The sequence below is a fragment of the Lactuca serriola genome, chromosome 6 (assembly GCF_051521515.1).
Source record: "Lactuca serriola cultivar US96UC23 chromosome 6, Lser_US96UC23_V15, whole genome shotgun sequence".
NCBI lineage: Eukaryota > Viridiplantae > Streptophyta > Magnoliopsida > Asterales > Asteraceae > Lactuca > Lactuca serriola.
Window position 1 is genome coordinate 18,553,274 of NC_136413.1, and position 24,471 is coordinate 18,577,744.

A 24,471-nucleotide genomic window follows, 5' to 3' on the forward strand; every position below is an offset into this window, starting at 1 on the left:
AAGAGATATATCACCAGAAAAGAAGTTGTTCAGAAAACATAAACAAAAATATATGAACTTTCAAAGAGATCAATTCAATCCAAACACAAATTTTGTGAAGCGAGATAATGTGGCTGTTGATGTGGTGTTGTTTTGGACACATTAGCATGCCAAAGTGGCAGCTTGGCCTAGGAAACCAACTACCACCAATGGTACAAATCATATATCTTGTTATCCTTTGATAATATATATTTTTTGTTTAATGGCATTTTTAAAATTAGTATGAAGCATTGTGTTCCAAACAAAATGATTATATTTACAAAACAAAATAAATATGATCGTTTCTATTAAGGGATGATGACTTAAAAGGGAAATAAATTTTTTGAATTGTACACATTTGGTTACTGAGTTTTTGTTCGTCGACATTTACCTCTTCAAATTTTTTTAATTGTATATATTCAGTTTGTATGACCGGTACTCCGGACAAACCTAGAAAAAACGACTTAATATGATAATATAATTCTTACTTTGTACACATTTAGTCTTTTATATATATATATATATATATATATATATATATATATATATATATATATATATATATATATATATTAATAAACATTTATCCCTAAATGCTGAAATTTAAGAGGTATAAACATTACTACAATATGCATCACAGACTTAAGCGTCAACGAACGAGTCAAAAGTAAACCAATTTTCCTTGGATTTCTGCCTCTTGACCAGGTCCTCATTCCTTATCCCCCAACAACCTAAGCCTCTTCGCGTCTCAGCTCCCTTATAATCCCCCCATTCTCCAAAAACCGTACACTCCACCGCCACCACCACTCAATCCTGCCGTTTCATCACACATGTCGACCCTTTGTAACCTACACTACCTCCAACAATTTCTGAGAAGGCCTCCTCGGTGAGAGAGGCTTGAAGCAAAATAACAGCCCGTTGATCCGCAGCTAGCCATTCCGCATGAGCCGGATTGAGAGTAGGCTTGCCATCAACCACAAGGTGGGATGGCGGGGCTTGAGAGGAGCCGTCTATATGAGCAAAAAGATTCTGATAGGTAAGGAGAGGGGTCATTTGGTTGACCCACAGCAGATAGTTTGAGGGAGAGAGGCGAATGGTAATGAGGTGAAGAATTGTGTTCATGGGTAGGGTGGTTTCAGTGGAAGAAGACGCCATGAGAGGGGCAGTGGGGTGGTGGCAGATTTCCAATGGAAGGAGGAGAAGGGTGGCAGGAAACTGAAACAGGAGGAAGAAGAAGGAGAATCGGAATTTTAGGGGGTGGGAGGTGAAGGGAGAGAGGCTCTTGATACCATGAAAATAATGAGATTAAAGATGACTCTCCATGACCACGATCATGGGGTTATGCTGTATTTATAGATAAATAATTACAAGGATACACCACAAATAATAAATATAAACAATTAAATGTATCATACAACACTTTGGTCTAATAGTTCACTCTAAGGCCTCTCTTTTTCTCACGTTTGCAATCACATATAAACTTGAAAGAGGCATCTCTCCTTATCTCTTTCCGGGTGCGCGATCACATACAAACAATCATTTTTGTTTTGTGTGTAAGTTTCATTTCATCTCACGCTCATACCTATGAAATAGCATATTGGGTTTTTTTTGGTTGAAATTGTATTTCTATGTGAACCCCAGTTTGGGTTTTTCTTTTGTATGTGTGTATGTGTGCGTGTTGTGGAGGAAAAAAGGAATGCTTAGCACTTACCCGTCAACTGTTCGATGAATTTCCTCTAATACATACAGATAATTATACTGGATGAAGATAGCATGGTCAGTTGATTCTCTTTTCTCTTTTTCTCCTTTTTGCTCTTATTGTTTATCTTTTGTGTACCAGATGATAAAATCACTTACTTGGAGCAATACAGCCTGTTTGAAGGATGTAGACCACTGTTTGAGTTGTAGAGCGCTACAGCTACATATGTAGTCATTAAAGGGTCAAGAAAACCTAAGATAACATTTGGTATCCTAAAAATTTATTTCGATATAATTTTTACTTGAAAAAACGATAGTTTTATTATAAAATGTTTGTTGTGTGATGTGCTCAGTCCCAAAGAATGGTGAAACTCCCACAGAGCTTGATGATTTGGACTTTAAAGGCCCTGACATTACATTTGCAATGTATAATGTTGATGAGGAGAACATGATCGTGTAACCTTCACCAACCCTATATCTTAAGGTACAAACACCTAACTTTATCTCACTTATCATTTTTTTCATTGAGTTTTGTGCAACCACTCTCCATATTCCTCGTGAATCTGTTGGATTGATTCATAGTGAAAATGAGGAAATATTTATTAGCTTTATTCTCCATATCTTATCTATTTAGTTTTTCACCTGTTACTTTTTGGTTGGTTTTAGGTTTGATGAAGAAGAAGCAGACCTAGACAAGAAGCTGATACATGCTCATAATCAATTTGTCAATTCTAAAACTGCATCGAACTGGAAGTCCTAATCGACCGCTGCCAAGGTCTCTCTCTTGAAACCATCTCTTACTTTTTGTGTGTATGTTAACATATTATATTCTTATTTTGCTTTGCTATGAAGAGAATCTAGAAGAAAAATAAGGAACAAAGAAAATGCTTTGGAAAAATCTAGACTATACACAAATTTGGATATAATATGAACTTCCTCATTTTTTTTTCTTATATCTTCTTTTAGTAGCACACTTTCTTTGGCTTCTTAACATTGATTTTTTGTTTGTTCCATTTAGATTGGGATGAAAACTGTTTACCGAATCAACAGTGAAGGTTCTGTATTGGTTGAGTGGCAAAGATTACTATGTTGGGATGATATATTGTCCGCTAATCTTTTGTTCGTTTCTATTCCCTTAATATTTTTGTTACGTAATATTTGTGAACTATTTATGTTTTTTAGTTTGGTTTTGACATATTTATTGGAATCTATAGTAGTAGATAAATGCTACTGAGAATACATAAATACAAAATATGTTTTTTTTGAGAATCGAAGAACTCCAAAATAAAAAATAAATAAATAAAACATATTCACAACTTTTACTTTTGGTCGGTGAATCAAAGGTCTAGAGTAAAAAATAACTCTTGAGTAGTGTGTTAATATGTGATAAATGGAAAAAAAAAACATCAATCTCATCAACCATCAAACAATTACTATTATTATTTTCATTTTGTTGTAAATAACTTTTAAATAAATCAATACTTACTTGAATACATTTTTTTAAAAAGAACTTAAATTTGACTATTTAATAATTTATTGTTGAGATTTAAGAATTTAAATCAAATGATAATTTATTGGTGACTACTTATCGGAAAAAGATAATTTTGATTTATCAAATATTTTTTTAGATCAGATAAATAGATACAATAATACATAGACGGACAATGAAGAAATGACCATAATAAGCCTATCTTGGAGGCGCAACCATAATAAGCCTATCTTGGAGGCCCATACTTTCACCTATGTTCCATACATAAGTTGAACTCAATATGTTTCTTTATGGGTGGTGCTAAATTGACATCTCTTATACACCCTATTAACATTTTATTAAAAGTCAACTTATAATAAACTATTTATAATTTACTTTTTAAAAAATCAATGAAAATTCAACCAATAAAAAAACCATAAAAATCAAATAGGATGTCTAAATGGAAAATTGAGGTGTCTTTTTAGCGAGCATTAAACTATAATAACAACTAATAATAATAAATATAACGAGCATTAAACAATAAAAATATATTTGTAAATATCTTATATATTTTGCATGTTTTTAAAGAATAAAACTTATTATTTTTTAATTTTTTATCCAAGCTTTTCAACTTTAGAGTTAATTACTTAAATGACCATTTGATATTATCCTATTACAAAACGACTGCAAATATATGTTTTCTAGGAAGCTTATTATTTAGGTAAATCAAATAATTTTTCGTAAGATATTTTAAAAGTAGACGTTCATAAAGTAATTTTGTAATTTTCCAGCGAAAATCGGTTATTCTTCAATAAATATTCAAAATGTGGTTCTTCACAAAAGCTCATCTTTGTACATTTTATAGCAAAATATCACAAACTATATTCCTACAATAAATTGATCACTGACAGTGATAAATTAAATAACACGCCCAAAGGGCGTATGACCCACTGATATCAAGACTAGAGGTTGATGGTTTAAATTTCGCTTGGAACAAAATATGTAGATTTATATGTAGGGTAATCATGTGTGAGTTAGTAGTTCTAAAGAGTAATTCAGGTTCGACATGGTTTCAACCGCAGGGGGATACTAGCCACCCTAAAAGATCCTTTAAATGGTCATAGTGTATTGTCACTCTCACTTTCTTTTATCACATCACAGTCGACGAACGAAAACTATAGCCATCACCGCCGCATCTTACTCTCATTTGCGAAAAAAAATTAATCGCTTCTAGAAACTAATTTCTAAATGAAATTATACGCACCAATCGCTTAGCGCGGGTAAACGGCTAGTGTATATATATATATATATATATATATATATATATATATATATATATATATCACATTTATCCCTTAATATTTTTTGTTGCGAAATAAATCTTTGTTGTTTTTGTATACATTCAGTACTTATGACTCGTTTCTTTAGGCTTTTCTCACAATATCATACCTGATACAGTCATTAATAATGTGTTTGGAGTTATTGATACGTATGACCATCATGGTCTTGGCTGCTTGGTTGCTTAGATCTTGTGGTTTGACTTGGGTCTTATGTTCTAGACGTCATAACTTCTCTATACGTTCTCGAATTTTAACAACTTGTATATTCACATGTTCATATTTGATTATGGTATAACTTTCATTTAGATTACTCCCGTTAAAAAGAAATATATTTTTACTTACGATATTTATATCCATGCGTTCTTTGTGAATGTATATAAGAATGTTTTTTTTAATCGTAAGTAAAAACATATTACTTTTTAACGGGAGTAATCTAAACGAAAATTATAGTAGACTCGAATACGAACATGTGGATATAATGATAGTTAAAATTCAAATCATATGAAGAAGTTATGACGTTCAGAATACATGACCTAATCCAAACCACAAGACATAAGCAACCAAGTAGCTGAGGTCGCGGTGACCATATGCATCAGCAACTTTGAACACCTTATTAATGATTATCCTACATAGGATATTGTGAGAAAAAACTAAAAAAAATTGGTTATAAGTAATAAATATGTACAAAAATAACAAATACTTATTTTGCAATATATATATATATATATATATATATATATATATATATATATATATATATATATATATATATATATACACATACTAGGTTATAACCCGTGGACACCACAGATGAGGAAGTTAAAAATAATTTTATTTAAATTATAACTTAACTATCGAACAATGATAATGAAAAATTTAATAAGTAATAAATATAGATGTTATGTTAGTAATTTCCTGATGATATAATGATATGTTGAAATTACGAAAGCATAATGGTTTGAATATACGATCGTCAATTTATATCTGTAGATATGTTAGAAAATTATCATTTTCTAGAATGCAATATAAATTTAAATAAAGCAGAAACATAAATTCATATAAATAATAAAATAGTACAAAGATCTTATAGATTTCTAAAAACTTCTTTATACACAGCATTGGATGTATTATTTATTAGTTTATCATACTTATCTAAAACTAACAATTTTAATCGTTCCTTACTTTGAACACTGGAATTTTATATCTAGTTTTCAAATATACGTATTTTGCTTACAGGTTAAACATGTAATATTTATGTAATGTTATAACACTGTACTATTTCTGTAATATTATACATGTTGAAAGTTGAATAAAACTACTGAAATAGACCCTTAGATACAAAATTACATGAATGGTCCTTATAAAAGAATTACAAAAAGGTCCCTTACTTATAAAAAGGGCATAAAAACGGTACCTATGTATATTTTCTTACAATTATTACATACAGACACATCATTAACATGCATACCCTATAAAATTTACGGAATAAGTCCTTAAAATAGCATTATTTATAAAAAAAAAATAAGATTTTTATATTAAATATTCTTGTTACAGGTTTGTTTCAAAGAAATGTTTGAAAAATATAAAATGTTAGCCCTCTTAAAAACAAAGTGATGCCAATTATAACATTATACTTACAAAGTACATTGTTATATAATTGGGAGCAATGTAGGAACATGAAGCATTTTAATGTTGATATTTTATTTATTCTATAAAAGAAATGAAGGAAATAGATGCATAATAGTTAAAAGGAAGTTGGTATAAATTTGAAAAAAAAAATGTTTATTTGGAAAAAATAAATAATAGTCAAAATTAAATATGATAAATAATAAAAAAACAAAAGTAATCATAAAATGGAAGTAAGTTGGTATGTCATCATGTCACAATTTCCTGTAATCAGCCAAATTAACAACAAAAAACTGCAACTCTAACTTTATCAGATTCTCTCATCAAGCTTTGAATTAAAATTTTCTAAAAGTGAATATTTAATAAAGGGATTAGAAAGTAAGAAAACTCCACTAATATGTTGATAACACATCAACCTAATAAATAATTCTAAAAAAAATACCTTCACAAAGAGCAGGTTCTATCCTTCCTCCCCACTACTATTTGAAAACAAATAGCACATGTATATATCTATATCTGAAAAGAAAATATATTTGGTTGATGATCTCTTTTGCAAAATTAAGTACATGATATATTTGGCAGGAAATAATAAGGGAAATTTAATTATTTTTTTGTTCTAATTTTTCAATTTTAAAACATTTCAATTCATGAAAATTATGATTGTTAATTTGTTCATTTATACTAACATAATACATACTCTACACTAACATGCATTTTATTATTCAATCTTGTTTGTAAAAACTACAACTTTAAATTTGAAAGCATGTTTAATAAACATTTGAATCATTATATAATTTATAACAATAACAAACAACACACATTAAGTAATTGTAGACTAAATCCAAAACAGTAAGAAATGTCATTTTACTTATTTACTTCTTCAACAAACAACACATAATTAATTCAAAATTAAGAAAAAGAAAGCACAAAAACAAACAAAATTTGAAAATGACATTTAAAGGAAGTCGGCTATGTACCTCGTCTTCTCTGTTTCTGATCATTATCTTCAATATATGATCTACTTCTTTGGAAAGTTATATGTAAACAAAAAACATAAGCTATACAAAGTGTTTATAGACAATTAGTGAAATATAAAGAAAAATAAGTAGAATGCAATAAAACATAGATAAACGAAAGAAAATAAGATGCTATATACATGTCCACAAAGAAAATTAGGATCAGAATGAGCTTTTATAGAGTAACCAGTACCCCATTTTCTTCCAAGATTTTAGTTTTACACCTCTAGTTGGATAATCAAAAAAGGTAGTCACACATGGGTCTTCCCGGTAGTTAACCATGAAAAACTTAACCATCTCATCGAACCAACTTCTTCCAAAATTGAAACCTAAATACCCAAAAGACAATAACTCTCCTACTTTAGTAGAAAATAAAACAATATGGGAAAGGGTGATAACTATTTTCTTGAAAAATATGATAGGTGAACAAATTTATTATTTACAACGTTTTTGCTATACTTGAAACACGTTTCCACATATTTATATATATAACAGCCATAACACATATATATTGAGAAGATCTTCAGGCCTAATTGCTTCTAAGCTTGAATTCCTCTAAGAAATTTTTGTTTCTAGAATACAAAAAACCATAATAGTACCATACAATTGATTCTAAACAAAACTTACAAGATTTGTGTAGGAGAGTTGTGTTGTAACTAAGGCGACTCCACCTTCTAGCTCTGTAAATGGAAGCTACTGTGGAGCAACCACTGATCTCTACATAGTGAGGATGCAGGGTTGTCGTTCTTTGTCGCACTCTTATCTGCATTCGCCTTTATTATCCTTCAATAATACCAAAAAGAACATATATGATTTTTTTTAATGAACTCGAAATGCCCTGAAATTACATATACACAAAATTAAATCCAACCCTGAAATAGAAAAAAAAACAAATATCTCCATACTCGAAAAGCTCTAATTTGACTTCTTTCTCCGACAATTGTTTGGTTGTATAGGTGAAGAAGATGAACATACCAATGAACCTTTAATTTGTTGAGAATTCCATAAAAGAATGTTTGCATCGACATAAAGGATGGATTAGGGCTCATGAGGAGAGAAAGATTGAACATTTGATCGTGAATAATGAACTTGAGAGATTAAACCAATGAAAATATAGAGTTAGGTGATTTTGTTTCCAAAATCAAGAAGGTAAAATCTAGGGATACAAAACGTGATAAAAAAAATGAACCAATTAACAGATGGAGTTGGGTGATTTTGTTGAATAGTTGAAGATAAATCCTTAATCTTGTGATCGAAGATTTCTTGATTAAGGGAAATTTGTAAGTTGAGGATTATGATCAGCTGATTTTAAGGGTTTCATATATCTATTTAAGCTGAAAGTCGTGTTTATATATATAAAAACGTATTTTGAATGCATTTTAAGTAAATATTAAAACTAATTTGCTTAATTTTAGGAGCTGAGTAATTGACAATTGAAGCAATGAATGGGCGGGAAAATTAGTAAAAACTTTATGTGGTAATGACACGTGACATAGTGTTAATGTAAAAAAGAGCCATGTGGCACCTTAAAGAGCTTTTTATTAAGAACTAGTTGTGAAACCCGTATATTATACGGGTTGATTAAAACAAAATGTTAAATAGAAAAGATTAAATGAGAAATTTATCTGAATTAAAATTATGAAATAACTGAAAATGGAAGAAAAAAATGCAAAAAATAAATAAATTATAATTATGTGTTTAGTTATTAGATCCATGTACTAAACGGGTAAATTATAACAAAATGTTAAACACAAAAGTGTAAACTATAAATTTATTTGAAATTGAAATGAAATTCAAAATTTAAAATTTGAAATTAATAGTCATTATGATAGGTTTAATTTATGGAAACTAAATTAATGATATATTGGAAATAAAAAATGAAGTAAATAACAAGTGAAAAATAAATATATTTCAAAATTATAACAAAATGACATGTGGCCAATTGAATGAGAGAATGACATGTGACAAAATCATTCTTATTTATTAGGGTATATATATATATATTAAGAACTAAATGTTCAAAAAATATTAAAGATTAAATATTTATTAAGTAATTTTTTTCGCATTGATTAGAGTTGCCGGCATAAAGATTAAATCAATACATTTTAAGGGGTAAATATAAATAAAAAATTAATTATCAAGTATGTAATTACTACATATGTCTTTATGTTTTTTTAGTAGGCATTGGCCCAACAAATGAAATCGAGTGTCCCGTGAACTTGAAGACTTGAAAAAGGAAGCCCGAGGCCCTTCACCTTTGGGCCTTGGCTGTTGCTCCCTTTACGCAGGTCGAGCGTCGAGGTCGCAGTCTCGCGTACGTAAAGCAACGTTAAGAGAAAAAAAAAAAGGAACACCGGAACATCGAACAGGCGTGAGTCACCGTTTCCGGCCTCTCTCCGACTTGCTGTCTTCTTTTTCAACTCTTTCGGCAGTAAGTTCAAAACTTCAAATATTGGTTTTAACCTATCTTTTTTTTTTGGGGTTAATCTTTTGAAAATCCTAAATTGCTAGAAATTGTTGAGATGCTTTAATCTGTTTATATGAGTATACGTGATATATAGTCGATTTTTAATTTTTAATATGATTCTGATAAATCATTTCTGTGAAATGTTTTAAGTTTAGAGTCAATGGATGATGTTTATGTGGCTACTGATTTTGAGATTCGAATGTTGTTTGGTAGATACTGGAACTAATCATCCAAGTTCAATTTTGTCAGAAAATATAGTTTTAGAGCAAAAGGGTTGCATCCAAGGTGTTTGATGTTTTGTGTCAATGAACATTTCAATTGTACTTTCTAAGGATTTAGTGGATAAAGTTGAGACACGGGCTTAATTTGTGTTCTTGATGTCTTTGCAGTACCCTTTTACTCATGGAGGGAGAAGAGAGCTTGCTTGATTCAATACTTGATGCAGACAATGTTGAAGACTTGGAAGATGTTGATATGGTTGATGTAGAAGAAGGAGAATTTGTTGAGAACTATCAACAAACTGAGTTGGGACAAAACAGCAGTGGAGATGGTGGCACAATATCTCAAGAACCTAAGAGTAAAAGTCAGAAACGTAGAAATAAGAAGAAAAATAGGAAAAAGAAAGCTGCTTCAGGCCCTGGCGTCTTGGACATTAACAGGTATTTGCCTTATTTTTCCCTCTCCTTAACCCTAACCCTAATCATTTCCCCTCTTTGACTTATGGGTTTTATGTCATTTGTAGATTTGTTTTAGATACTTGTAGGCGTTTGAAAGAAAGAAAGTCTTACCTGATATGGACTGCAGTTGGTTGTTTGGGTGTCCCTGCTGTTAGTGATCTTGTGAAGGAGGTATAGTTTCTTGGAAAATCTTTAATCTTTAATCTTTAATATATGAATCAAATCAACCTTATTGTGCATTAATTTAGCATTGGGGTAAACAACTTGTATCCATGCATATTGCATAACTAGAAAACATGGGTTCCTTAGCATTATTCTGTAGGAAACCAAGATTTATGTTTGATCTTTATATATGTATATAGATTACTTCATTTTTTTTGTTGGTGTCTGAACTCTGATGCTGAATGTTGTTTCCCTAAAATCGCAGATTTCTCTTCCAGAAGCCATTTTATCAGTTTCAGTCTGTGGATCATTGATTATATCTTGATGGTGTGTTTGTATGGCTTTGATTTGCTGTTTCTTTAGAATAAAGAGTGTTATGTTTGTTAGCTTTGATTGTTGAGTGCATATTTTTGGTATTGGATCTTGGATTGGATTACTTAATGATGATGGAATGGTGACAGGTGGATGCGATCCAGGCATGTGGTGGTCAGATGACTTCAGATGGAGGGCGATATAGGAATGGTGGTGGAATTTTGTGGAACATCCTTAGAAAACGTGATCCAAATGTATATAAGGAAATAATGAAAAAAGGGAGGGAGTTTGAGGTAATTTTACATACATTTTTACTCATAAATAAAACATGTATTATGACTATTGACTATGAATGATGATTAGTATAAGATCATGATTGGTGGATTATTGTTCTTGCAGAAGCAATTTAAACCACCGGATTTCAGGAAAGCAGCAAACCAGAGCAAACGGGGTTTGTCTGAAGCTGAAGCTGAAGCAGAAGTAGAAGGTGTGAAAGAAGAGGTGGAGAGGGATGAAGGGCAAAATGGGGAATTGGACATTGAAGAGAGACAGGTGAAGAAAAGACCTGTTCATGAAAGAATCCGTGTGCCTGTATCCTATGATGACTTGCTTGAAGTTGAGGATCCGAAAGAAGAGGCGAACTAATAGCAAACAAGAAGGATATGGATTGAGAAGTTTTATGATGGTTTTGTTTCATAAAATCTGTGTCTTTTGAGTGGATTGGTTCTTTTTTGTGGTGAATGAATGAATGAATGGATGGAAGTTTTGATGTGCATTTGTGGGTTTGTTTTTGGTTATTCGTTTTGTTTTCCCATGCATATACATACATACATACATGATGTTTTTGGTTCTTTGTTTTGATGCAACAACACTCCACTAGTTGAAATATGATCATTTGAAGTCTTTTATGGTAATATGAAAGTTGTGTTTTGGGCAAAAAGGATGTTAATGTTGATCAAAATCTAGCAAGATATGGTAATTGATAAGGGTTCTTGAGTGGCATACATTTGTGAAGTAAAAATAATTTATTTATTACATGTATTTATAAAAATGAGGCAAGGGACCTTGCTCTTGCAATGAAATGTCATCCCACAAAGAAGAAATAACTAGATTAGTGACAAAAGGAAAATTCAACATATACTGGCAATAAGATCGGAAATAAAGAGGAGCATTGGTGGGCAATGCACAAATATCAGGAATAAGAGGAGAATTGGCGCCTATATTAGTCTTCCAGGCATTTGAGATTTTCTAATTTTTTTTATTTGAAGTGTTTGTTGACTTATTATGGTTTATTACTGTTAATAAGTAGTTTTTTGTATTTGGATGTAACAAACTAAAAAGAGTTTCTTGACACAAATAAGGGGTGTTTGAAATTGCTTATGTGAATAAGGAGTTTTAACAGGAGAGGATAAGTTATTTTGGCACGGCTAGCAAAATATCATTAACAAACAAAACAAAGACTTAAACGAGAAGCTAAGCCATTACAAGAACACGTTTAAAATGGGAGAATTACACCAACTAGGCAAATCAATCAAATTCAAGTTAGACCTAAGCTTAATCTAGTTAAAAGTGAATATACTAATGTCATCCTCTATAAGCATAATTGTTCGCCTTTTGTTCCTAAAGACAATATCGTTCCGCTCTTTCCATATCATCCATATAGTGGTACACACGAGAGAAAGCTTCAACTTTTGCATCTTCTTGCTGCCAATATCCGCCTGGAGCATCTCCTTAAGATCATCACAAGAGGACATAGATGATGAAGAACCGATGACCAATTTACCAGCCATATCCACACCTTTGTAGCAACAAAGCAAGAGAAAAAAGTGTAATCTAGATTCTCTTCCGACACCAGAAAGGACAAAGACTTGAAGTAACAACAATCCCTCTCTTGAGCAAGTTTGAATATGTATGATCCTATTTTTCAGCATCCGCCAGACAACAATTAATCTCGAGTGGTATCAAGTTGATCCATGTAAACATGTTACCATTCCCGCTATTACCATCAACAATCATGTGCTTTAGGTCTTTATCCGAGAAGGTGCTTTCCCCATTACCATTCCACAACCATCGGTCCAGGCCATTCGAAAATTGAAAATCACCCACATACTCCATTAAAACCAAAAGTTGTTGACTTTCTCTTCCTCATCTTAGATGTCTAGACTAGCACCAAATCTACATGTTACTAATATCCACCCTAATGTTTATACGATCCATAAATAAACAATTCTTGTTTGTCTCCAAGGCATATAAATTTGGACAAAGCTCCTTCAAGATTTTCATCACCATGTTGGTGATTTTAGTGTCACCAAGTCATTTTAAGTAACTGGAACTAACATGTGTGCTAAGGAGCTTCATAATTTGTACTCTAATATATGTACGGAGTTTGTGCGGAGTGTATGCATGTATAAGATCGAATTAGAAGCCGGTTCGACAACTAGTCGAGAGTCCGGGGGCAGCGCCCCTTTGGCAGGGTCTAGGGGCAACGCCCCAAAACCTCACCGAATTTTACATATGGGAATATAGTGGAAAATTCAATTTTTTGAGGATGATTATGGTAAAACAAACGAAAATCGTTAGTTTTGGTAACCCTAAATCCTCATTAAATCCGGATTAACATTACTTGCTTCCAAAGCAACTAATGACGGCCCAACCCTTATGAAACCCTAATTTTGTTTAATATATAAACAGCTCTTCCTCTACAGAAAAGAGTTACGATCTTAAGCTCTCGTTTTTCATCATATTTTCATAGAATCCTCTAGCATATTGACTTACGTTTTCTGTGCCTAGAAACGTAAGTGTCCACTTGGATTATCTGTCACACCCCCGAACCAGACGGCGGAAACGTCCGATGGCTTGCGTGACTTTAATTGAATACCATCACAATGAATATACATGAATCATAACATAAACGTCACCATTCATCAATATATTACAACTGAAATTGTTCACATCAAGTACATTGTTTTACATTACACATTCATAACATAACTAGTTCGAGTGTTTTTAACATAACATCTAACATTACTTCTGTTGAAAAATGTTTTTATGTAACCTTGTATGTGACCATCACTGAAATAAGATGAACTGTTTTTATACAATCTAACAAATATTATCAGTTATTTCAGGTTTCATGAATGCGTGATCAAACGGAAAATACGAAAACACGCGAATGACCGAAAACGCATAGACGAGAAAATTAGCTGTGTGACTAAACAGTTTCAACAATATATATATATATATATATATATATATATATATATATACGTATATATATGTATTATATGTATATTTATGTATTATATATGTATATATGTATTATATATATATATATATATATATATATATATATATATGTTGTATATGGAAAAGTCAACAAAGAAGTGTCAATAAGTCAAGGAAATGAAGTTGCAAATGAATACCCCACGTTTTTGCCTCCTACTCTACATCAACTTGCAGCCAACTCTCCATATACTCAAGTGCACTAGAAGATATTTGTTTCATGCATATATGTATACATGAGTTTGTGTATGTAAGTGTGTGTGCTCATTTTGTAATCTTGTAACACTTCCTACAAACTACAAACACTCCCAAGAACATCACCAATCTTCATCTTCTTCAAGAACAAAGACAAATCCCTGGAGAAAATGAAGAACACCAAGATCAAACAACAATGAAGTGAAGAACACCAAGATCATCAACAAGCTAAATGAAGAACACCATCAACCATCTTCATCTTCTTCATTGAAACTCAAGGTTCTTCATCTTCATTATGTTTGTTCATCACACCATTTACCACCAAACACCTCTCTTATATTAACCTCCTTCCAACCTCAAAATACTCTCCAAACACCCTCCTTAAACCTCCTCCAAAAAAAACCTTTCAAATCACCACAACCATCACCACCTTGCTGTTTTTCGACATCAGAATTTGCATGTTAGAAAAGAAAAAACCGAGCACAACACATCCAAAATAATACTAGGGAGATTTTCACCATCAATTCTTCAGAACCTTACCTACATTCAGAAATTTTTGCGGACGATTTTGACCACCGGAAACCCCAAAGAGACGCGAGAGAGAATTGACTATCCAGAGAGATTTCTGTTTTTGAGTTCAGAATCTTCATGTTAGAAAACAAAAAAGCGAGCACAACACAGCCAAAATACTACTAGGGAGATTTTCACCATCAATTCTTCAGGACATTACCTACATCTAGAAATTTTCGTGGACGATTTTGACCACGGGAAACCCCAAAGAGACGCGAGAGAGAATTGGCTATCCAGAGAGATTTACTCCGAAAATCTACATCCATCACCACCCAAAGCTCCTTCAACTTCACCATCTTTGCTGCCTTACACCACCAAAATTACAACCTTATTCCACCTCCTAACACCCTCCAAATACCCACTCCAACCTCATCAAATCTCCTCAAAACACCCGATACCCGTATACAAATACATGACTCGTGTACTTTGCACTGTTTTGTAAACAACCCATTTTACATGAAAATGAACTTTTTACTACTTATCAAATACCGGATTGATCTTTGAACAAATATCAACCAGTCGTTCCAAGAGTCCCAATATCGACCGGTCCTTCCAAGAGAACAAATATCGACCAGTCGTTCCACGAGTCCAGTTCAATCAATTTATTGACGAACCTACTTGATATATATTTATATACTTATATATATTTTATTATAGCTTTATGTCATTTAAATACAGTCATTTATATTATTTATAGCTTTACGTCATTTAAATACAGTCATTTATATTATTATAGCTTTCAGTCATTTATAGCTTTCATATTTATACTTATTCCGCAATTATTATTCTTTATATATATATTTACATCTTATATCTTAAACTTATATATCTATCACACAGTGACTGGTAACCGAGCCTTTTGTCGCAGTGATCAGATTTTTATATTTCCAACAATCGGTATCTGAGTTGATATATAAAAGGAATAATATCCAACAATTGGTATCAGAGCTTGTGTGATTTACCTTGAAATTTTTGTCGAAAAACTTTTGGTTATAGCGTTTATAAACCTTCCATAAGATTTTCTTTAAAAATTTCATTTTAATATCACTTGTTCAAAATCCTTTTAAAAAAAAATTCAAAAAAATGTCTTTGGCACATTACTCCAACAATTCTGTCTCCATTGCAAATAGCTTAGGATCTGGTTCACGGGCACCCATACTTATTCCTGAAGAGTATAATTCGTGGGTTGGCCGTATGAATCTTCATCTTAACACTATAAATGAAGATATCTGGAAGTGTGTAGAAGGAACATATGTTACTCCAGAAAATATGGCTACTCTTGCTACAAATCAAGCCACTCAAACCGATATCATAAGAAAGTTGGAACTCCAAGCCAAAAAGGAACTTGTGTCTGGAATACCTCACAGTATTCTAAGTCAAATGGATGACATTATGATGTTAACCGCAAATCAAATTTGGGAAAATTTGAAAAATCGTTTTTGTGGAAATTAGAGAATTATCGGAAACAAAAGAACATCTGTTTTGAATGAATTCGATAATTTCAAAATGCTTTCATCAGAAACTATCCATGATACTCATGATAGGTTCAATTTGATTATGGTTAAAATGAACAATTTGGGTATCAAAAAGACACAACACGAGATAAATCTCAAATTTTTAAACAATCTTTTCGAAAGCTGGAATATGGTTAAACTCATTATTCAGGGAAATCCAGCTATTCATACCGAATCTTTGTACAATTTGTATGGAGAACTTCAATCGTATGAATCCTCGACCCACCAACTACTGTAGCTTTTGGAGGACCACTTGCTCTTGTGTCCACAACTTCTCAAAACCAAACACCTTACAATGATCAAAACTTTAATCATTTTAATCAGACTACATCTTTTCAAAACCAATCCTTCTAGTCTGATTCGAATGATGAAGCAGATTATCAACAACTGTGTGCTTTGGTTGCAAACACAAATCTCCAGAGATTTATCCCAAATCATGGTCAGTCAAATTTTAGACCAAATTTTCAACCAAGACCATCTTTTGGACAAAATAACTCAAGTTTTCAACCAAGACCATCTTTTGGACAAAACAACACAGGTTTTCAACCAAGACCTTACTTTGGACAAAATTCTCAAAGACCTTCTTTCCAAAATAACTCAAACCAAGGTTTTCAAAACCAGGGATTTCAAAACGATCCCAACTCAGGTCATAATCACAATCCAAACAACAGTTTTCAAAATCAAAACAGAGGTTTCCAAAATCAAGGTTACAACAATCAAAACAATGGTTTTCAAAACAACCAAAATTTTGGATTCCAACAAAACCATTCTCAACCTTCCCAACAAACCCAAAGTCAAGCACCAGAAAGACTTCCGATTAAAAGTCAAAAGGATGACAGTGATGAGGAAGTGATCATTTGTCACAACTGCAAAGGAACAAATCACTATGCCAGAGAATGCCGAGCCAAAAACAAAACCAAAATCAAAGACTCAGCATACTATGCTCAAAGAGCCGATGAATTAAAGAAACTGGAAAACCAAGAAAAGCAAAAAGCATTGATGGCAATCCATGAACCAAGCGTGGAATACTGGCCAACATCTGATGACGAAGCTGACAATGAACCAGCACAATCAAACTTCTGCTTCGTAGCTGGTGTTAACATACCTTCAAGAGCTCCCAACGTCATAGAACAGGTATGGTCTATGATCTCTGAACTTGGGATTTTCCAAAACAAATTTTGAGTCCCACATAACCAAAATTGAGACTAGTCTGGAAGCTGATCTCAAAACATATCATGACACAATGGTCAATTATGATATTTGCAAATCTGAGTTACAAACCTTGCAACTCAAATTTGGAGAATCAACAAGAACGAAAAGCAGATTGGAAAGAGACATTGAAAGAAAATCAGAAGATTATAATCACGTCTTGGAACAATTAAATCAGACCCTAATTCAGAAAAGGGATTTGGAACTAAAAAATCAGTCAGTCATTTCTTCTGAAATAAAAGATGTTTTAGAAATGGAAATCCTTCAGTTGAAACAAGACTTTCAAGAATCAACTGACAAATGCAATGTTTTAAATGAAAAATTGACTGATTCTTTAAAACAAATCAATTCTATTGAAACCGAGAATAAAAGACTGATATGGAATATGGATTCTATCAAAGTTGCCAGAAAACTAAGTGATGATATTTTCACCAAGGCAAACACCTTAGGAACTGGAAAAATTGATACGAATTATAGACCAGGAATTGGAAGAGAATCCTTTGAAATTGAACAAGCAAAACAGGAAAACATGACGAATTGTGAAAACTCTGAATCTACTCTACCAGATCTTTTCACATCTATTAATGAGGAAGATTTAGATGACGAAACAGTTATCAACTGTAGTCCAGATGATACTGCTTTCAGTGTTTCCAAAAAGTCTTTCAAAAGAGTTGTAAATTCTGAAACAGACTCTGCAATTTCTTTAACTCACCAAATCAAACATACCGATGAAACCACTAAACTCAAAAACTTTTTGAATGAAGAAAATTCCTCTTATGAGGATGGTAGTACTTCTATACCAACTGCTTTTCCTACAATGACTTCATCAATTGTTGGAAAAACTAGTATGGGACAAAAATACTCCAAGAAACAACAAACAAGCAAAAAATCCATTCAAGTCACCAAAACCCCACTAATAAAGCCAAACATTTTTGAAAACCAACCAAAGAAACCAGTTCAACCATACTTCGTACCTCATAAACAGGTTTCCAAACGAAAACCAAAACCTTTTCCAAAACCTTTTGAAAACCGCTTTCAAGATATCACTTTTAATCATTCAAGGAACTTTCATAAACCATCACATCATAAAGTTTCAAACCATCATCATCAAAAAGCTTTTCAAAACCGCCCATCACATCCCATATATGAAGAAAACTTTTCAAACAAACCTTCACATCTAGGATATCTTTCACCAAATCACAGATCTTATCAACCCACAGGTTTTCAAAAACAAATCACATTTTGGGTAAGATTGATAGATCAAATCAAACCTCAACCATTCCATCATTATAAACCAAACCATTACAATAATGTGAAGTCAAATGATAAAAGAAATTCATTAACCAAAGCACCCAAAATAACAACTGACAAACCAGGACCCATTCAGATTTGGGTACCTAAACTTTTTGTCTGATTGCAGGTACTTAATGCTGGAGAACTTAATGATGATACATGGTATATTGATAGTGGCTGCTCCAAGCATATGACAGGAAACCGAAACTACTTACGTGACTTCAAACCTATACAAACCAATCAAGATGTTACCTTCGGCAACAACATGACAGCAAAAATCAAAGGTTATGGAAACATAACAAATGGTAATTTCACCATAAAGAAAGTTGCCTTCGTCGATGACCTAAAACACAACCTCATCAGTGTTTCTCAACTGTGTGATAACAATCTTGAAGTTCTCTTCACCAAACAACGAAGCTTGATCATGGACGCCAAAACCAAAGATGTTATAGTTGATTCTGACCGTGTCGGAAACATGTATCCGCTTGACATGGATCTTATATATGGTAAACCCGATATATGTCTGCTATCTAAAGCCCCAGCAGATATTAGTTGGTTATGGCACCGCCGCCTTTCCCATCTAAACTTTGGGTACATCAACAAATTAATCGGCGATGATCTTGTTCGAGGGCTACCACTTCTGAAGATTGATAACGAAACTCTTTGTGCCGCATGTGAAAAAGGAAAACTTTTCAAATCCACTCACAAAAGCATCTCAGAATCTAGCGTATCCGAACCACTAGAGTTGTTGCACATAGACCTTTGTGGCCCTGCCAAAACCCAAACCATACAAGGGAAGAAGTACATTCTTGTTGTCGTTGATGGTTTCTCGCGGTTTACTTGGGTCTTTTTCTTAAGACTAAAATCTGAAGCACCTGAAGAGATGATCAACTTCCTCAAGCAAATCGAGCTGAAGCTGAAACGACCTGTTCGAAGAATTCGAAGTGATAATGGTTTAGAGTTCAAAAACAAGACTCTAGATTCATTTCTCAAAGACAAAGGAATTGAACATAACTTCTCAGCCCCATACACTCCACAACAGAACGGTGTTGTCGAAAGAAGGAACCGAACATTATGTGAAGCTGCAAGATCAATACTTATCTTCGCTGATCTGCCACAATACTTATGGGCAGAAGCAATAGCCACAGCTTGCTACACTCCAAATTGTTCCTTAATCCATAAACATCTTCATAAAACACCATATGAAGTCATTAACAACCGAAAACCAAACATCAAATTTTTCCATATTTTTGGTTGTCGATGCTTTGTAAAGAACAATAAAGATCACCTTTCAAAATTTGAATCAAGGTCGGACGAAGGAATTTTCCTTGGTTACTCGTTTTCTTCAGCTGCTTATCGAGTACTGAACAAACGTACTAGAGTAATTGAAGAAAGTACCGATGTTCATTTCGATGAATTTTATGTCAGGAAATTGGATCGTGAACATTTTGGTTCAAAAATGATTGAAAATATTTTTCAAAATCCAATTCAACAAACACCTTCTCCTGACATAGACATTGAAATCGATCTTGATTTGCTTTTTGAACAACCAAAAACCGCTTACAATTCTGAACTTCTAACTACTTTAATTGACCCTACAGGAACACCCAGTGAAGTTATTCCACAAACAAACCAAAATGATGCAGGTCAATTCGAGGGGGAACCACCAACACATACTTCCTCTTTGGAACAAACACCAAATCCTCCTTTAAACACCCCATCCCCAAATAGCCAAAACAATCCCGATGCATCATTTATGGGGGAACCTTCAAACCTATTCCAAGATGAAACACCCGGAGAAGAACAATGGGATACTGAAACTCCAATTATTATAGCGGAAGAGGATCGCTTAATAAAGTGGACCAGAAATCATCCAACAGACCAAATCATCGGAGATCCCAACTTAGGCATTCAGACTAGAGCCGCATCCACAAATGAATGTTTATTTGGAGCCTTCTTATCCATGACTGAACCCAAAACCATACATTCTGCTATAAAAGATCCAGACTGGGTAAAAGCTATGCAAGAAGAGCTAGCAGAATTTGAACGAAACAATGTATGGAATCTTGTTCCTACTCCACCCGATGTTACTGTTATAGGTTCAAGATGGGTATATAGAAACAAGACTGACGATCAAGGAATCATTTTTCGAAACAAGGCACGTCTTGTAGTCAAAGGATATTCACAACAAGAAGGAATCGACTACGATGAAACGTATGCTCCAGTTGCCCGAATTGAAGCAATTCGCATCTTTCTTGCATATGCTGCACATAAGAATTTCAAAGTATTCCAAATGGACGTTAAATGTGCATTCCTACACAGAGAGATAGATCGCGAAGTATACATCCAACAACCACCAGGTTTCGAAGATCCCAAATTTCCAAATCACAGCTTTAAATTGCAGAAAGCTGTCTACGGCTTGAAACAAGCACCCCGAGCTTGGTATGCCACGTTGTCAACCTTTCTCGAAGAATCAGGTTTTAAAAGAGGTTCAATCGATCAAACTCTCTTTCGTAAAATCTTTAATAAACATCTGTTAATTGTACAAATATATGTTGATGACATTATTTTCGGTTCTACTGATGAATCTTTAAGTGTTAAGTTTGCAGATTTAATGAAGAGCAAATTTGAAATGAGCATGATTGGGGAAATGACTACATTTCTCGGACTTCAAATCAAACAGTCAACTGATGGCATTTTCATCAACCAAGAGAATTATGTCAAAAACCTACTCACTCGTTTTTCAATGGACAAATCCAATACCGCAAAAACCCCAATGGCTTTTGGATACAAAATTGATGCAGACTTAAATGGCAAACCCGTTGACCAGAAAAGATATCGTGGAATGATCGGATCGCTCTTATACCTCATTGCCAGCAGACTTGACATCATGTTTTCTACATGTGTCTGTGCTAGATACCAAGCAAATCCTATGGAATCCCATGTAGTTGCTGTGAAACACATCTTCAAATACCTTAAAGGCACTCCCAAACTTGGCCTTTGGTATCCAGCTAAATCCGATTTTCAGCTGAACGCTTTCACCGACTCAGACTATGGAGGATGCAAGCTAGATAGGAAGAGTACATCTGGTAGCTGTCAATTCCTAGGAGGTAGACTAGTGAGTTGGACTTCAAAGAAACAGACTTGTGTATCCACTTCAACAGCAGAAGCTGAATATGTCGCTGCCGCCAGCTGTTGTTCACAAGTCATATGGATGCAAACTCAACTGCGTGACTATGGCTTCAAAATCTCACAAATTCCCATATTTTGTGACTCAACCAGTGCAATTGCCATTTCTCACAATCCCGTTCACCATTCCATGACAAAGCACATCGATATTCGATATCACTTTATCAAAGACAACATTCAAAAGGGTCATATCGAACTACACTTCATCAACTCCGAAGATCAAATTGCCGATGTCTTCACTAAGGCTCTCGATGAAACAAAGTTTCAATACTTCCTAGGCCATCTAGGAATGTTAAATCCAGATAACATCTATCCTTAAACTTTTACTTTTTGTTTGTACAAAAGTGTGTTTACTTTCATTCAAAAAGAAAATCCAAAAACAATTGAAAATTGCTTTCTTTTCAAAAATACCAAAAACATTCAAATAACCAATATTTCCAAAAACATTTAGATAAACAAATCTTCAAAAAGATAATAAAAGACTTGTCATAATAAGCTTTTATAGAACCTTGTGATTAATCGTCTCTTGACTTAATTTTCAGATGCTTATGCTCGATGAAGATTTTAAGTCATATTGATTCTCAATTGGAGTGAAGGTTCAAATCTCCTACTTTTCATAATGTATATAACTTTATTTCCTTCGATTTTATTTCATTATTGACGATTTTAAACAATCAAGGGACATAAGGTTAGGAGGTTCAAATGAAAACAAAAATCCATGTGAGAATTTGTGCCTCGTCAATCTATAACACTGTGGAATTCATTTCTTGTGAGCTTAGGTGTGTCACTATTGCTTATAAGGTATATCCGATTATACCTTGTCACGGTCTCATTTTTGCTTAGATATCAAAATGACCAGGGACGATACATTCATTTCTTACATACTAGACAAACTGTCTTTTATGCCACCAATCCCTACCTAGATATAAGCCAACCAAAAATGAAGTCTTAAGATCTCGTGATCCATCAACAAGAAAAGACGAAAAGAAAAGGATTTCAACAATCACTTATCAAAGAAAAACGAAGATCTATCCACATCCAATCGTCAAAAACGAATCAAGATAAAGACAAATCAACAAGAAAGCCAAATCATTCACCAAAGAAATACCAAACAAAAATTACTCTATATTTGGTATTTTCAAACAAACTTTCAACCAAATGGTTATTTCAAAGCAAATATCAAAAGATCTCATGATCTGTTTTTAACCATTTTTCACAAAAAGGGATATCTTAATCCCGCAAGACAGATACTCTCAAAAATCCCAATTTTCTCAAAATGTAGCAAATTCTCAATGCTAAAACCAAATATCTTTTTACAAAAATCGATATTGGTCTACAAAAAGGATACCATCAAGGAAAAAGCTGCAACAACAATGGATTTCCCGGGATACTGTAGCCTTCATCACTGAAAGTTCTTAGTTGCAAACTGCACTATGAAAATTGCTAAACCCCTCTACATGTATTTCTCGACGGAGAGAGAGTGAAAGTTAATGGCATGAATGAAGAAACCCACTGAGTAATGCCGAAACCAGTCTTATGTGATTGATTATCTAATAATGAGACTAAGTGACTTTCAAGAAAAGCATAGCTGAACACCTCCAATATGAGTGTGAGTCGTCAGAGAGAGATATCACGCATTTTTAGTGATCATTAACTTGTTCTGCTGCCAGAACAACCAAACACCCAAGTGAAGTGTGAGCTATACCTATGAGCGTTCATCTGAATCGACCTGTTAGACCACTTGTCGTCATTAATAATGCTATAAAATCTTAAGAAATTTCTTTTGATACATATATGGCTACCCTTTGATAACCGAACCCGAGACTTTGATTCGGAAACAAATTTCTGAAAATCTTTTACATAAGATATGTTAAACCAAGTCACAAACTTTCAAATCAATTGCTATGGTTTTATATATATCTTATCTATTGACAAATCTTTTATCTCGAATCTTCAAAATTTAAACTGTCAATACGATTATATCATACCTGTCCTTATTTCAGCAATGATCACATAAGCGGAAATTGTTGAAAAATGTTCTTATGTAACCTCATATGTGACCATCACTGAAATAAGATGAACTGTTTTTATACAATCTAACAAATATTATCAGTTATTTCAGGTTTCATGAATGCGTGATCAAACGGAAAATACGAAAACACGCGAATGACCGAAAACGTATAGACGAGAAAATTAGCTGTTTGACTAAACAGTTTCAACAATATATATATATATATACGTATATATATGTATTATATGTATATTTATGTATTATATATGTATATATGTATTATATATATATATATATATATATATATATGTTGTATATGGAAAAGTCAAACAATTGGAAAAGTCAACAAAGAAGTGTCAATAAGTCAAGGAAATGAAGTTGCAAATGAATACCCCACGTTTTTGCCTCCTACTCTACATCAACT

At 33.1% G+C, this 24,471-nt stretch overlaps 1 protein-coding gene and 2 long non-coding RNA genes across 4 annotated transcripts; 2 read left to right on the plus strand and 1 right to left on the minus strand.

Annotated features, from left to right (window-relative positions):
- Positions 1–1,191: 1,191 nt before the first annotated feature.
- On the plus strand, positions 1,192–3,000 carry LOC145060563 (uncharacterized). 2 transcript variants are annotated; one of them, XR_013686812.1, is made up of 5 exons: positions 1,192–1,794; positions 1,859–1,984; positions 2,070–2,200; positions 2,383–2,491; positions 2,735–2,997. It is a non-coding gene; the product is annotated as an uncharacterized LOC145060563 (long non-coding RNA). The 2 variants fall into 2 exon arrangements; XR_013686811.1 differs by having other exon boundaries at positions 2,383–3,000.
- Positions 3,001–6,394: 3,394 nt separating this feature from the next.
- Positions 6,395–8,439, minus strand: LOC145058314 (uncharacterized). Its single transcript, XR_013686332.1, has 4 exons — positions 8,142–8,439; positions 7,794–8,004; positions 7,128–7,495; positions 6,395–6,666 (listed from the first exon to the last, which is right to left on the minus strand). It is a non-coding gene; the product is annotated as an uncharacterized LOC145058314 (long non-coding RNA).
- Positions 8,440–9,442: 1,003 nt separating this feature from the next.
- LOC145059273 (phosphorylated adapter RNA export-like protein) lies at positions 9,443–11,559 on the plus strand. The gene is made up of 5 exons (XM_079007128.1): positions 9,443–9,597; positions 10,023–10,292; positions 10,376–10,481; positions 10,934–11,077; positions 11,184–11,559. Exons 2-5 carry the CDS (start codon positions 10,036–10,038, stop codon positions 11,427–11,429), a joined length of 753 nt encoding a protein of 250 aa, XP_078863254.1. The 5' UTR covers positions 9,443–9,597; positions 10,023–10,035; the 3' UTR covers positions 11,430–11,559.
- The last annotated feature ends 12,912 nt before the right edge of the window (positions 11,560–24,471 follow it).

Bases quoted from the DNA above. Each gene is read 5' to 3' on its own strand.
- LOC145059273 (XM_079007128.1), top strand. From the start codon at position 10,036: ATGGAGGGAGAAGAGAGCTTGCTTGATTCAATACTTGATGCAGACAAT. The intron at 10,293-10,375 runs GTATTTGCCTTA...TGTCATTTGTAG, and splicing joins GGCGTCTTGGACATTAACAG to ATTTGTTTTAGATACTTGTA. The intron at 11,078-11,183 runs GTAATTTTACAT...TTGTTCTTGCAG, and splicing joins AAAAAGGGAGGGAGTTTGAG to AAGCAATTTAAACCACCGGA.